The sequence below is a fragment of the Cervus elaphus genome, chromosome 8 (genome assembly GCF_910594005.1).
Source record: "Cervus elaphus chromosome 8, mCerEla1.1, whole genome shotgun sequence".
Taxonomy (NCBI): Eukaryota; Metazoa; Chordata; class Mammalia; order Artiodactyla; family Cervidae; genus Cervus; species Cervus elaphus.
In genome coordinates this window covers 23335253-23351250 of record NC_057822.1, presented here as the reverse complement: position 1 = coordinate 23351250, position 15998 = coordinate 23335253, and the positions used below count along the sequence as shown (strand labels likewise).

Below are 15998 nucleotides of genomic sequence, written 5' to 3'. Positions count from 1 at the left end.
CAGCCTTGCCCACTCAGGATTCTCTCCAACCCATGGACCAGAGAGAGGGCAGCTGATGTATTCTCCACTAAGCCTGTGCTGTTGACTTACCTAACATTCAGTCTGGGGGTCCTCTGGCCCCTCTCACACCATATAAAAGCATAGCAGTTTTATCTTCTGGGAAGCAGGGTAACCTGAAAATAGGTAGATTGCTTCCAAGTCTAGTTGTTTCCAATTGCCCTATACCCATCACTTCTTTTTCAGTGCTGGTTATGGAAGACTTAAATGTTTTTATTTACAAAAGTCAAGGGTAAAAGGTTTAAATATAAATTATTCCATAATCACAAAAAAAAAACTAAAGGCAAGCTCTAGGTAGTGAGCTGCTAGAGGATATTGCATTCTACAAATGTATAATGTGATCATGTATTTCCATTCATTATTTCTTACCTGGATTGACTGTGGAAGGAAATAATTTTCTCTTTTAGCTCCATACTTCTTGATCCACATCCATTGCCTCTGGATTTCCAGAATGAATAACCCACAGTTGTCCAGAAATAACATTTATTAAGCAACAATAAAACACACAATAGAAAAGGCCTTATAAGTAAAACTATATATTTATAATGCTTTATTTTTTTTGCTCCAGTACTCCACAAAACACTACAGACAGTAACAAAATAATTCAGTAAATATTAAAAACTTTCAAGGGACTTATAGGACACTCTTTATCATAAGTGAGCATCAACAATGCCACGGCTATTAGATACACTATTAAACACTATCATAGATATCTTTCTTGAATTAGGGCTATGATTAATATTTTTATTCAGAAATCATAACATTTACACATACCCATACACAAGAGAACAGTTCAGAGTAAGTGAAGCAGATGCTCCAGTGAAATGGAATCATCCGCCTGTACAGCATTTAAAGGTATTACAGTGTTAACAAGAGAGAAGTCAACACACTAAAGAGAAATATTGGGGTTTGCTTGGGATGGGAGGAGTGAAAATAGGGTGATCAATGAAAGCTGCTTACATATTTTCCATTGCTCTCTTAGCAATGTGCTCCCTTCCCTTTTCTGCCTTTTCTTGGTTGAGGTATTCCAGCACTTTCACTAACAGATCTTCATCCAAGTACGGTCTGTTGGGGGTATCATCACTCTTCGGGGTCCCTACAGGGAGCCTTTTGCTTACCGAGGCCAGTTTGTCAGTCTCCTGAGAGCTGTGTTGACTCAAATGCTCTTTGAGGGCCTGCTCGATTTGGTTCTCGTCCTGTCGATCATCTTCAGTTGAGCCTTGACTGGGAACTCGCTTCACGGGGTTGGCATTCATGATCTCAGGGTATTTAACCAGCATCCTGGCCAAGTACTCTCCTAATTCTTGATCCTTGTCATTCAGGTTCTCATATGCCATCTGTCTGTTTTCAACATCTGGCATCCAGACAGCTTTGGGGAGCTGGTTAGCTTTAGATCTTCCAGGACCATAGGGCAGTCTTGACAGAACTTTCTCTCGGTTATACTGATTGGGAAAATATGGAGGCTTTGGATTTCCAGCACTCTCCATCCCTAAAAGATTTAGAATGTCCTCTACACTGAGCCCATCCGGTAGGGCCTCTGCTACAGGACGACCAGGTGTTTTGGGGTAGCCATTCTTGGAGAGCATCTTATTTTGGAACAGATCTGGATGGTCTAAGTCAACCTCTGAGATGTCTTCAGGTTCAACAGGAATCTCAAGCTCCTGCTCTGGTTCCGCTGGCTTCTCTCCAGTTTTGAGCATGTCAATTAAGTCTTCAGGGGGTATCTGTAAATTCCTTGAGATTTCAATCAGCTGATAAATAGATTGAGGATCAAGTGGTTTCTCAAAGAGCCTGGTTGCTCTTTCCCCAGTTTGCCCATTCTGGGACCTCCCACTTCCCGCAGCATTCACTAACCTTTTCAGATAGGCAATTACTTTGGAGACATCATCTGAGAGTTGGTCTTTACTCTCTTTCCGGAGATCTTCATCTTGGAGGCCCAGCTGCCCGGAACGCTTCATTTCGTCGTTGATTTGCTCAGTTTTGTCTGCATTCTCTTTGCTGTCTCTTGCCTCTTCCTGAGTTTGACTCTCTATTTTTTCCTCTACTGGGTTCCAGTCTTCTCCCCCAACCACGTCTTCATAGGCAATGTTATTAGCCTTGTAGATATCATCTTCATCGTCTGTGTAAAGTTTTTGCTCCTCATCAGCCCTCTCACGCTTCTGGTTGTTTGGTCCCGTCAGTTTCCCCAGCTCTTGGAAGACAGATTCCAATGTAGCAAGATTTTGAGGAGTATATTGTTCCTCCACTATTTCATTTGTGCGTTTGAAGGGGTTGTCCCTGGAATTCTCTTCATACATAGGAGGGAATCTCATGTGCTTGAGCTTTCTCTCTGCCCACTGTTGAGTCTCATAATCATCAGGCATGTCCATTGGAAAGTTCTTTTCTGAATTCAAAGTATAAGGCCTGTTTTCCTTTGGGGCAGACTGGGGCTCATTTTCAGCCTGTCTCAAAGCTTCAGCTATTATCTTCATCCATTCATCTTCACTCAGGGAATCCCTCGAACTTTCTGGCAAGTCACCGTTTTCTTTTTGCTGAAGGGGAAGAGAAACACCTTGGTAGGGGTTGTAGTCTGGGCTGCTTTCTTCTTTGTGAGCTTGTTGTCGGAGCTTCTCTATGTACTCCAAAGCCCTGATCATTTCAGGACTGGGAAACCTTTGGACATTTTCCAATCTGAGATCTGGTTCCTTCTGAAGCAGCTGGTTTCTCTGAAATGAAGCAGCTTCAGCTTCAGAGAGGAGGAAAATTAAAGGGATGAGAGACAGGACTGCTCCAAGCCAGTGAGTCTTAGCTTCTGCCATGTTTGAAAGATTTCCTTAAAGCATAGAAAACATGAGTTAACACAAGTGAAACTGACTAGTAGACTCTATAGCAAAAAAAGTAATTAACCATTGAGGGGGGAAAAGAACACAGTAGAGATTACTCTACATTAATTTAGGATGATTCTTTTTGAAAACTATAAATGTTTCATACACAATCCTCACAAACTAACCACAGGAATCTTTAGCAAAATTGTTACCCATTTTGCATCAAATTTGTATGGCATTTTTTTTGGTTAAAATAATAGCAAAAACATTGATATGAGGTTTCTCAAGTATAATTTTTTAACTTATAAGACATGTATTGCTTAGCATGCATTATTTCTGTTAAATAAAGATTTTCCAAGATGAGTTTTAGTTATTTGTACAGCATTTATATTGAAATCACTGGCAGAAAAATTAGATGGCTCAATTTAAAACATGCACAGACACACACACAGAGTCATATCCTTATCATAAACCATGTGGTTTAATTCCTGACTTGTCCATCTAATTTGTTGTAGAAACACAACATTACTATATAAGATGAAGTGATATTCCATGTTAATGTTAATCATACTGAATTCTCCTGTGGATGAGTCTCATTCATATATATTTGCAGAAATAACTTGTCCTTTAGTCTGATACTAAATTATATTATTAATTTTCGAAGGTCTGTACCTTAATGACCTCCAGAATATGGGTCTTCTCAAGTCCAAGCTAGTAGGCAAACTTAACAAAGTTTTTTCTTTTTAATATCCCCAAAGCAGTATTTATTTACTCAATGAATCCCAAAATACTGAATTTAGAAGTCTGGTATTTTATAATCATTCATCCTGATTGACATGTAATAGCACACATGGTACTATTGGGATACACACGCACAATAGTCAGAATTGAAAAAACATCCATGATATCCAGTGATATTTATTTCAATGTAAATGTACCAATGTACCAAAATATAAACTGTTTCAAAACATCTGTGCTCCATATTTCTTCTAATAATTTTACTGTGACTGTCTTGTAAAATGCAATCATGATTATATTTTTCCTCAGCCCTCAAGAGATATAGTAAATAATAACAGATGCTACAGACAGAACATAAGTTTTCTGAACCAGTCTATTTCTGAACTTATAAGTGTTCAGATTCAGCTTGACTTAGGTCTGTGTCTATTTGGGTGTGGACCTATGAAATCTCAAATGACTCATTCTGTTAGAAAATTTTAAAATAATCACTATGTAATTCCCAACTTAGAAAAATGCATACAGTGTGTTGAATTCTTCCACTTAAAATTTTTCATTCATTCTTTTACTTCAAAGCCTTATAGTCACTTGTATAAATTACCAAGAGGATTGGTTTTTACATATTTTACATTTGGCATTGTTAACATTGAAATCTATTTTAATATGTGCAATTTTGTTACAAATAAAGTAAAGGAATTTTATAAGTTTGCTCTTAACTGAATTATGGTTTTGTGATGTATAAGTTAAGTTGCTGGATATCATTATCTGTTAACTTAGACATCAATTGTAGAAAATATCATTGTTCACAAGATCATATTGGTATTTAAGTAATATTTTCAGTTTTTAGAATCTAAAACTGTTGTACTTACAGAAATTTCTTTAGTACAATTTATTAAAATGATTATTAAAATTAATTATTAAAATATGTACTTATTTACATTAATTTAGCTACTTAATTTACTGAAAGTAAAATCTTTAAAGGCATGTCAGAGAAAATTTCTAAAATACTAACTATGAATCAATGTTTACTAGAGGAAATTGTATTCATGACTTACTAGGCTTAAATAAAAGTACATTATACATTCTTCTTTATATTTTTTCAGGATTAGTTTAGATTTGAAAATCAATTTTCCACATTGGCATTTGGACTAGCAATTTTAAGAATCTTAGTGAACTTATTTTCTTTGAAACCATTACCCTGAAGTATCCTTAACCCAGTTATATGCTAGGTTATGTGCTGATCTTTAAAATCATTATTTTGTAGGTGAACTTTGCTGTGGTGTTGGGGAAGAATATTCAATGCAGTTATTTAAACCACAGGCCTAACAAGAGCTACCATTTGATCATTTACTCAGACTCAGTTTGGGTGACATAGTTATTGCCTTTGACTAAGGCTCAAGGGATTTTTTTAGATGAGCTGGTAGCAGCTCATCTAAATAGTGAAGGTGGTTTTAACAGTTCTAGTGTTCTATGTAGAGTTTAAGCCAAAAAACCTCATCAGTTAAAATGTCTTTTCTATTGAAATTATACTAGAGCATTGACAAATGCAACTGGATGTATCAAATTTGAGCAATTCAATTAGTTAGGATACAGGAAAAAGAAACACTTGTCCCATTCAAAATATTTAGCAAAAATTGTACAACCTCTTTCAACCAAAGCATCATAATAAACAATTTATATGGTTATAAATGTTTCCTCATACATTTCAGTTATCTCTTTGTAATCCATGGTCATATCCAACCTAGAAACCAAGATAATATTTCCCCCTGAATAAACGAAGAAGCTCATTCTAGTCTTACTTTGCTAGGACCAAAATTAGTAAACAATAATGTAAGTCCTTTCAGAGTATACCAGTTGAGAAAATAATTTTATACAGTTAGTTAAATTTGAGATCTTGCAAAGTAAATGTCAAAGAAAAAAACAAACTAACTAACTAACCTAGCTCCAAAATTGGTTGCATCTATCATGAACATGTTTAACAGCCTTTGAATCATCGGACACCTACTGTTAAGAATATTAAGTATATAAATTGTATCCCTGCCCTTGTATCTGGTCCTTAGGGGAAGAAACAAGAAACTAAGGAAAGAAACAAAATGTCAGGCTTGGTTAACTTTGCATTAATAATGTGTATTAACACAAATATCCTTAACTTTTTCACGTTCTGATATATGATTATCTAAATAACACAACGGTTAATAAATACCTGACAGCAAGCAGTGTAAATCACAGATGCAATCATGCATATATATGTACATATATACAGTGTCCTTAGGTTGCCAGATGAGCAGCAGGTTGCCGTTCAGTTATTCTAAAGAAATAAGCTTGCCAAATGGTCTCTTTCTTCTTAGCTAGGAATTAAGGAGAGAATACGCAATTTAGAACTTTCCAGTAAGCAGAAGGGAAAAGCAGTCTTACCTCTTATTTATATGGCAGAGGAAGCCCAGAGCATATTCCTCCAGGTTCGCGGCTTGAGCGGCTCGGACCGTTTCAGCACCCGGACAGCTCCCCGGCTTATAGAGAGCCGCCGCGCCAGACTCCGCACTGCCACAGTGACGTCACCCGCTCAGCCACAAACCGGAGCACAGGCGAGTTTTTTCAAAGAACCCGAGAGAAAATAATCACTTTATAGATTTAAAAAAAAAAAAAATTGCATGCTTACGCCACCTGTCTTTCTGTGGCAAAAACTGCAGTTCCCTTTCTTTTAACAAAATCTTTGAGGCTTGAAATACAATGCTCTGCACAATTTTCCTTAGAAAAATTCGTCAGATAGACGTGGCTAATTGCAATATAATCTCATCTGTGTCCAAACAGCTTGTGATAAGGGTTTCCTGTTGCTATTGTTGTTGTTGTCATCGTTGTTAAAAGAAAGTTTTACAGATAAGGACTTTTTTTTTCCTTCGGTGGCCACAAAGAAATTACATGAACATTCCTCAGTATGCTCGAAGAGGAACAGAATACACATTATGAATATGAAGTCGTATTTCATATCATAACCACAAGAAGCATTGTTTTTAAAATCATGTTTATTTGAATAAAAAAAGTATCCTTTTTTTTTGTGAGTCGACCTCAAGACGCTAATGAATTAGGATTTTAGTCTACGACTTCAATATAATTTTGAAGCATGTATTTCTAAGGACTCAGGTCTAATAGTTGATAATTCTATATGAATCTGTTGGCATCTTTTACAACATTGGATGTCAAAAAGGGAAGCTCAGAAGTTGAGAATACTTTCAATAAAAAAAGAAAAATATTACTGTTTGAGATAAGTGTGACTCATATGCAACTGTAATTTGTAACCGAAAGGAAGTTATACTATAAATATTTTCTTCCTCCAGTTGAGTCAGGTGTATCGAATACATTCCATAAATGTGACCAATTCAAGAAATAATGTAGTGTTAATACTTAACTTCCAACCTCTCAGATTTGTAGTCATAATCATTGTTGTGCTTTACCAAGTAACCTGATTAAATAGTTTATAATTTATATAAGTCTAAATTTTTAACTTCATTTTATTAAAGATATGATTTTCCTAAAAACCATATGTTTTGAAATGAACTTTATGTAAAAGAATCTTGCTATATAAGAGATCCCTTTTGTCTCTGTTAAAAGAATAATTAGCCATTGATTTATTCATTCAGTAAGTTGTAATGCCTACTAAGTGCCAGATACAAAGATGAATAGTATCTGCATGTATAGATGCATATATATACGTTAGGTAGGTATACATATCTGCATGTATAGATGCATATATATATGTTAGGTAGGTGTACATATCTACATGTATAGATGCATATATATATGTTAGGTAGGTATACATATCTGCATGTATAGATGCATATATATATGTTAGGTAGGCCAAGAAGCTCATTTGGTTTTTCTATAAGATGTTATGGAACAACCTGAACAACCAAACTTTTTGGCCAACCCAATATATATATTGGTCTAGTGGGGATAAGAGACAGATTGTTTTTATTTTAGGATAAGAGACAACAGATTATTTTTATTTGATATAAATTGAAAAGCACAAAGAAAGATGTCAGCCAGCAGAGACAATAGGGAGCACTGTTCAGTCTAGAAATCTTGGATGGGAAGGGTTCTAGGAAAAGAAACCTGAGCTGAGGTTTCCATTATCAAGTTTGACTTAATGATTTCTAATGACTCTAGGTAAACCACAATACTCTTGAACTCCTTGAGGAAACAAAAATAGTTTAAAACCTTAGGAAAAAAAATAATCTTGGGAAAAATAGCCCTTGATTTTCTCTCTTTGATCTCCTGGTTAAGATATTTGATTCCTTATGACTGGTTATCTGTGGATTGACATGGGACTCATACAGGCTTGACTGGAGTCCTATGGCCAATTTCTCTAATCTATTTATGCCTCATAATGGGTTTTTAGCACCATTAAGGTTAAGTGCTAAGTTGATGAGACCTGAGTTAACAAATCTCATTTCTCAAGTGCATCCCAAAAAAGTAAATTCATTTGCAGATATCTTTGCTAGCTTTGCACACATAACATTTTCTTAAATCCTGACAAAGATAAACAAACCAGTCTGAGTTTCACCTAATTTACCTTCCAGTGCTTCTGTGTGGTCAGTTGAACTAACCAATGTCAACATAGCATCAGAAAATTCCACAAGATTACTCTTAAAGGGTTGACTTGATTCAATAGAGGTCTTAACAACCCTCGTGGAAGTCACTCTTTATCAGCTAGTGCATATTTGTGAAACTAAACGTTATGGCAAGGATCAGAAGCTACAGTTCTTCTAAGATCCCATAATCAAATTCTTTGCTGAGAATGTCTTTAATTATCAAAAGTCCATATAAAACCTCATTCAAAAACTCCAAGTAGAAGTGAGATGTCAGGAGGCAACCAGTTGGATGGACTGGCTTTATCAGCTAAAGGTGTGGGGGAGCAATGAGCCATTTGTGAGTAACTGAATTCCTTTCCACTATATAAAACTGTGATAAACACCTACCATTTACTGAACTCCATTATGTTCCAGGCACTGTGCCTGGAGTTTCGGCAATCTAACTTAACCCTCTTGTCAACTGTAATAGGTAGCTCTATTTGTCTGCATTTTACAGTTGAAGAAACTGAATCTCAGAAATAACTCAGTTGGCCACTGATTTCTCTCTCATAATTGGTAGAGGTAAGATTTGAACCTAGTTCTTTCCAAAGGTATATCCATAATAAAGACCATGATTTGGGCACTCTAGCTAGGTGATAGGCATACAGAAATGACTATGGCTTGGATCTAATAACGAAAGATCCAAGTCTAGAATACAATCACTTTGACAAAATTCTCAGGGGTTGTTCCAGTTGTTTTTCCTGGTCACTACTCAGGTGGTACAGGCCCAGACTTCTATTTGGGGCAGCAAACATGGAAAACAAGAGTCGACATTAGATCACCTTCTTGATGCTATGGGGCATATTATAATGTCTTCCAAACAAGACAGTAGTTATTGAATTCGGAAAATTCTATTCAGTGGCCTGTGTTTTATAGATTTTTCAATGAGTTATACTTAATATATCTCTAAAAGTCATTAATGTTTTTGCCAGTAGTTATTTGTTTTAAAGAGAACTATATTCTCTAGTAGAAATCTATTTGGAAAAGAAGTTTAAAAGCAATATACATAGAGAAAGCAAACTTCTTGTTGATGTGAAACATTTTAGAGCATGTATAATATAATAAAGATAACCTATAAATCTTTTTATCACTAAGCTTGAAATAAGATCATTTTGAACATTCCTCACAAAATTTTAATTTTCTGTTAGGTCTAAATTGCCAATTATCATTGCCTCCAAGAAGCAAAGCTCTATATCTTGGACATTTTCAAAATAATTATGTACTGTGTATGATAATGGTTTTTACTAAATTAGCTTGCATCCTCACCGTGGTGCTCTTAAGATCAAGCTAATCATTCACAACTTAAATCTAAGTAATTAGAAGGGACTCATTCCTTTTTTACGATCATATTTTCTTAAATCTTAGTCACTTTGTCCTTTGTTATTTAATTTCATATTTCATTTAGACCAGATTCTGATTTTCCTATCATTTGTACATGCAATTCTCTACCTTAGTAATCCTTCAATTTGAAATGTCTCTTCCACTCCATTACACTTCTCATTTTGTTTCAATTTATATGAAAGCAATTAAGATCCAGAAGGCTGATACATCTTCTTTCTTCTCTTTCTCTCCCCTCTTTCTTGACTCTAACTTCCTCCCTTATCCCTCTCTCTCAGAAAACAAGATTTTCATGGAGAATCCTGTCTGCAGCCTTATTTTATACAGTTCTTGGAGTTCTCACAGCAAGTTCACTGGAGTGGTTTGCTATTCCCTCCTCCAGGGGATCACATTTTTTTTTTTCTTTTTTTTCAGGGGATCACATTTTGTCAGAACTCTCCACTATGACCCGTCTGTCTTGAGTGGCCCTGCATGGCATGGCTCATAACTTCACTGAGTTAGGCAAGCCCCTTTGCCATGACAAGGCAATGATCCATGAAGGAGGGCAAACTCTGGGAGATGGTGAGGGACAGACAAGCCTGGCATGATGCAATCCATTGGGTTGCAGAGTTGGACACAATTTGGCAACTGAATAACAACCAGTCTGCAGCATATGTGACCTGAGGTCCTCCAGCATTTGCTGGGGGACAGAGGTTGTCTGTACTGTCTTCCCCGAGCCCCTCAAGGCCTGGGATCCTTTTCATTGCTCATTCGTCACCTGTTTTCCTCTCTTCCCTTCTTCCTGCTTTCCTTCTTCATACTTCTTGTTGATGCTTTACCTCCCTCATGTGTTGCTTCCAAAATTTACCTAAACTCTTCTAATTATAGTACAATGTATTGCAATAAGTTCTAATTTACTACAATTGGATTTTATCACAATTTATTTATTATTATACTTTGCTACAATAAATTATATTTTATTACAATAAAACAATAAATGTTCCTTTATGACATAAGATGACTTTTAAAAGAAAACTCACTATCAAAGAAGAGCAAAATATTTTTCTACTTCCTTTGCAAAAGCAGAGCTTGTCAGAGAATGTATAAATCAGAAACTTCATACTGTATTCATATTAATACTGTAACTACTTAATAATGTAACTACCTAGTTTTTCAGATGACATTCATTTGGTGCTAGGAGGCCTTGGACAATGGCTGGCCAAAAATAAGTTGTGTTGAACTGAGTTAACATTTTCTCATGCCTACTGTCAAAGCTTCAAATATTCCATTTTGAAAATTTTTAATCCTCTCAAAGTATCCTTATGCAAAAAAGCTGCCTTTATTTGTTAGAGCTTCAGGCACTTCCAGAAAATTATGTTTAAAAAATTTTTTAAGAAAAAAATTTTTTCATTATAGAAACACTTTATTTTTTTCTACTGTTTCCCTTATTTTGTAAAACATTTTCCTAGTACCTGAGTTAAAATTTTAAATTTCACATAAAGAAAACCAAACTACTTATAATTCCAGTATCTGTTTATTCTTTGTAACATTTTTGCTCCTCTTAGGAATTACTGGTGGCCCCATATAGATTAGATAACATTTAAGATCCCTTCTAACCCTTGAACCCAATATCTCTTTTCTTTGTGAAATGAAGATCAGCTGTGAAACTACTTTTGCATTTGTCTACTAAGTACTAAAATATGATCTTTCTCATAAACCCTCAGTGAGAACCACTTAAACCAAATAAATTTAGGCTTTCTTCTCCATTGCCTTTGGATTCTGAAGCCATCTGGTGCTCATAGGAAGAGAAAGTACCATTCTCTTAAGTCTAATACTATGCATGTTTGAGCATCTGCTCTTTCAGTGGGCTTTGGGAGAACAAAGTTAGTGTGCTAGAAGTTAATTACTTTGCCTAAAACAACACTGTATGTCTTAATCTTTCAAATTTTCCTGCCACAATTGTTTTGTGAATCAACATTTTCAGTATTTACATGCAAATACTTTAATAAGGATATTTTCTGTTTGGAAACAACCCAACTTCATACTCCTACACCTCCTTTTAGTAAGAAATCCAGAAAGATGTAGGAGAATCTTGAAGATCAAAGTTCAGCATCTTTATGGTTAAGTTTAGCACTTCAGGTCTGGGGCTCCCACTGACATACCGGATGACTTTCACAGTTCACTTAGCCTTTGCATGGATTCTAGAGAGCTGTTTTGATAAAACGAATATATCAGTTCTGGAGGTAGGGCACTTGCATATGTAACATGAGGTAAGAGCTGAAAACCTAAAATGTTCTCCTTGAATCCAGTTTTTTCTCTTGCATATTTTTGTCCAGAAATTAGCACACAAGTTGAAACATCTAACTATTTTGAAGTTATTTACACTGTAAGTGGGGGGATATAAAATACATGGTACAGCAGTGATTTTCAAAATGCAGTCCAGATCAGCAATATTGGCATCACCTGGGTACCTCTTAGCAAACTATTCTCTCATGGACCACATATTTCTCCTAGTTAGTATTTACTATAGTTGTAATGCAGTATTTATTGTTACCACATAAAACCTAGCCTGTCCTGACTGATACAACTATTGAAATCAACTGTTTTGGGACATCATCATAACTTGAATGTCTATACCCTACGGTCACAGTCATACCCAGGCAAAAACGATGAGATGAATTTGCAGTGAGGCTCTTGTCCTGCTTTTTCCTGGGACTCCTATTCTCCAAGAAGCAAATCAGATGCATCTGTGTTTCCCAATGTATAGAGGCAATATCCACAGCACTATAAGAAGTGATTTGATGCCAGATGTAGACATAGCATCAAGTAACACTGCATTTCATAGTCTGAAATGTATTCCTTGCACAATGTCACAATTTTCTTGGTTACATAAAGAAGACAATTTCAGTTGGGGACTAGCATGTTTTTAACAGTTTTCTAACACTTGAAAATCTTCCTTTTTGGTCTCAGGCTTAAAGCTGTCTGTAAGTTGCAGGATCTACCAAGATTTGTTAACAACTTTGTATTTTTATTGCATTATGGTTTAGGTTGCCTCCTGTTTATATAGGTGATAAATTTTTCAAGTTGAGGCAGTGATACAGACCTCCTTATATTTAGTTTAACAAAAGAAGCATTTATAGAACACATTTTTCTGTGTAATGTTTATTTTATTTATTTGGCTGTGCCAGGTCTTCTTTGATCTTTGTTGTATAAGGGATCTTTTTTAGTTGAAGCATGTAGGATTTTTTGGGTTTGTTTTTTTTTTTTTTGTTACAGCATATGGGATCTTCAGTTGCAGCATGCAAACTTTTTAGTTGCAGCATGTGAATTTCCTTTTTTAGTTGTGGTATGTGAACTCTTACTTGGGGCATATGGGATCTAGTTCCCCAATCTGGGTTTGAACCTGGGTACCCTGCATTGAGAGCATGGAGTATTAGCCACTGGACTTAGGGAAATACCTATGTTTTCTTAAATATAGAAAATACATACCAAGAAGGTAATAGTGTTAATAATGCTTAGAGATAGCAAAAGTAATTCTTTGATTGACAATTTTGGGGGGAAATTTTGTGTTACACTGTTGTTTAACCTTGTGCTGTGTGCTTAGATGTTCAGTTGTGTCTGGCTTTTTGTGACCCCATGGACTGTAGCCCACCAGGCTCCTCGGACCATGGAGCTTCTCCAGGCAATAATACTGGAGTGGGATGCCATGCCCTCCTCCAAGGAATCTTCCCAACACAGAGATCAAACCCAGGTCTCCTGCATTGCAGGTGGATTCTTTACTGTCTGAGCCTTCAGTGAGGTTTAATTTTCGTTTTGGGGTCCAGAACTACTGGCTATAGAGTCACATCATCCTACTTCTCTTCCCATCTCCAAGAATGTTATATTCAATGACCAAAAAAAAAAAAATTCTTAATATTAAAAATGTTTCAGTTCCACAGTCAAACTTGCCTAAGAAAAAATTCGACAGCAGCAGTTACAGATGGCAGAAGATAGAATGCCAAGCTTCTGTCTAGCTGTGTGACCTCAGGCAAATCACTCAACCTCTCTGGGCCTCGGTTTCCTCATTTGTCAAGTGAGGGTCCTATTACCTAAGCTGTGGGTCTCAGACAGTTGCTGCAAGAATCCAGTTATATAACAGTAGCAGAAATGCCCTGGAAAGTTTGAAGCTTTCTGCAGCTGGGCTGCCTTGATTATTATTCATCTCCCAGCCCCTGAGAATTCACAGAGCTTGCCATACCTGAATTTTAAAACGGTAACCAAGCAAAAAAAAAAAAAATCGTTTCCTTTATATCAATGTGATTAGAATTGATTTTCTGGACGCTGCTGCGAGGCAAGTCATTTGCAACCTCGCCTCAATTAGAAGGAAGAGCAGAAACGCAAGTGTTTGCGTAAACGCTGGAAGCCAGTTCCGCTCTCCAGCCGGCGGAGGTGGGGTTTCTTCTGGGAGGCCGCTTCTGGCACAGGCTGCCTCGACTCCAGAGTGGCGTCAGACGGATGAATTGGAGGTCCAAACACACACGGCTATAGGGAATAAGACGTGAGTCATGGTTTGCTGGGGCTGAGAGGCAGCCATGAATGAAAGCGAACATTTCTTTTCAGGCCCGCGCTGCCGCCGCTCAGCCCAAGGCCAGGTTCCCGGTTTGATCATCTGCATCTCCGCACAGCCCAGCACGAAGGGGCACAGTGGAGGCAATTTTCGCATTAAGCATTCACAAAGACGCGGCCGTTCGTTCCATTCATCCCCCGGCTCTGTCCTAATGAGCCTCGGGAACAAAGCTGAAGTGTCCTGACACTTGGTGCCTTTTCTTGATGGGCGGACTACAGGAGGCTGATGATAGCAGAGCTGCAGCGATTCAGAGGGCCCAGGGATGCAGGCGCCACACACAGCCCCCGAAATGACTGCCATCCCAAGGCCCCCAGCCATCTTGGTGGCTGAGCCAGAGTCAGGTTTCTGAGCGAAGGAGACTCTTGAAGGGCTTTTGTTTCCTGACCTCAACTATGAAATCTCTAAATTGCCTCTGTTTGTCTCCCTAGTATCTAAGAACTGAAATAGGATTTGGGGGTCTTTTAACAGCAACCACAAAAGGCAAGGAGATAAAAATCCCATTTGTCTACTACAACCGTGGATTCCTTCCTTCCGAACTATGCTTCATTACTCTTCATCTTAGCAAAAAGTCAAGGATCTTTTATCCATTTAAAAGGAGGGAGAAGTGGTTAATGGGCAAGTTCTGGCGCCAGGCTGCCCAGGTTTGAACACTGTCTCTGCCACTGACCAGTGTGGAGGTCTGATCAGGGTGTTTTGTTTGTGACTCTGCTTTCTCCTCCATAAAGTAGAAATCATTAGGCACCTCATAGGGTTTTGTGCACATTCAACCATAAGCATTTAATAAGTAGAGTAATACTTATTAGTAGTAGTAATATAGTATATAGTACTATTACTATTATTATTAGCAAATGTTTATCAGATATTTCCCTGGTGCCAGACATTGCACCAAGATTATAGAAGGTATCAAGGATAGAACATGAATAAGATTCAGGGGCTGCCCATACACCCATAGAGTCTTGTGAGGAAAATGGCTTTTGGGGAAGACATCTGTATACAGAACTAATTGTAATGGGCTGGGATAAACATATACACAAGGAGCAGTGGATGGAGAGAGACCGCAATTAGTCCTGCATAGGCAGGCTGGAGATTTCAGAGAGCAGGGAGACTTTGAACTTGTCTAAAAGATGGTTTCAAGCTGCCGGGGAAATAGATCCACTTACTTCATCTCAACCTCCCAAGCAGCCTGCATCTTTACACAGAGCTTTCTTCCATTGGCTACAGAGCAGTCTGGTCCCGTACCCTGCATATGATCACGGGGTGCATGGCTATTCTGGAGCCTCATCTCTGGGTCCAGGGCCTCTCTCCTCATATCTGTGCTTCTTCAGAAGATATCCATGTTCCAGGATTTAGCTGTGTCTTCCAAACACAAAGGTAATAAACCCAGTTTAAAGAATTAGTCTATTTTAAAAATAAAAAAGGGATTTGCCAGAAGCCAAGATTTCTTCTGCTATCAGAATATCCTCCTCTCTGGGCCCTGGAATTATGATCTTAATGGTTTTATCAAATAGCCACAATAGAATACTGAAATAACCATTTTTCAGGAATTCTTAGATGAGAAAAGGAAAAGTACATACAGCAACATATATGGCTCAGAATATGATGGATATAGTTACTGGTTGTAAATGACATCTACTCTGGAATTCATAGAATATAGCACAAGTTTTGTTTTGTTTTTCTTTGCAAAGTCAATCAAATCCAATTGAATAATTGAATTTCTACTAGATGCCAAATTCTATGGGTATTCCTATAACTGTAATAAAAGGAGCAGAAAGCCATGGAAACACACACAAAAAGATGAAATAGGAAAAAGAAGGGAGTGGTATAGTGAGAATAGTTAATGTTTATTAAGTT

At 37.2% G+C, this 15998-nt stretch overlaps 1 protein-coding gene across 1 annotated transcript; it reads right to left on the bottom strand.

Annotated features, from left to right (window-relative positions):
- Positions 1-523: 523 nt before the first annotated feature.
- Positions 524-6176, bottom strand: SCG2 (secretogranin II). The gene is made up of 2 exons (XM_043909877.1): positions 6012-6176; positions 524-2869 (listed from the first exon to the last, which is right to left on the bottom strand). Exon 2 carries the CDS (start codon positions 2853-2855, stop codon positions 1014-1016), a length of 1842 nt encoding a protein of 613 aa, XP_043765812.1. The 5' UTR covers positions 2856-2869; positions 6012-6176; the 3' UTR covers positions 524-1013.
- Positions 6177-15998: the final 9822 nt, after the last annotated feature.

Coding starts and splice junctions, on each gene's coding strand:
- SCG2 (XM_043909877.1), bottom strand. CDS start 2,855: ATGGCAGAAGCTAAGACTCACTGGCTTGGAGCAGTCCTGTCTCTCATC.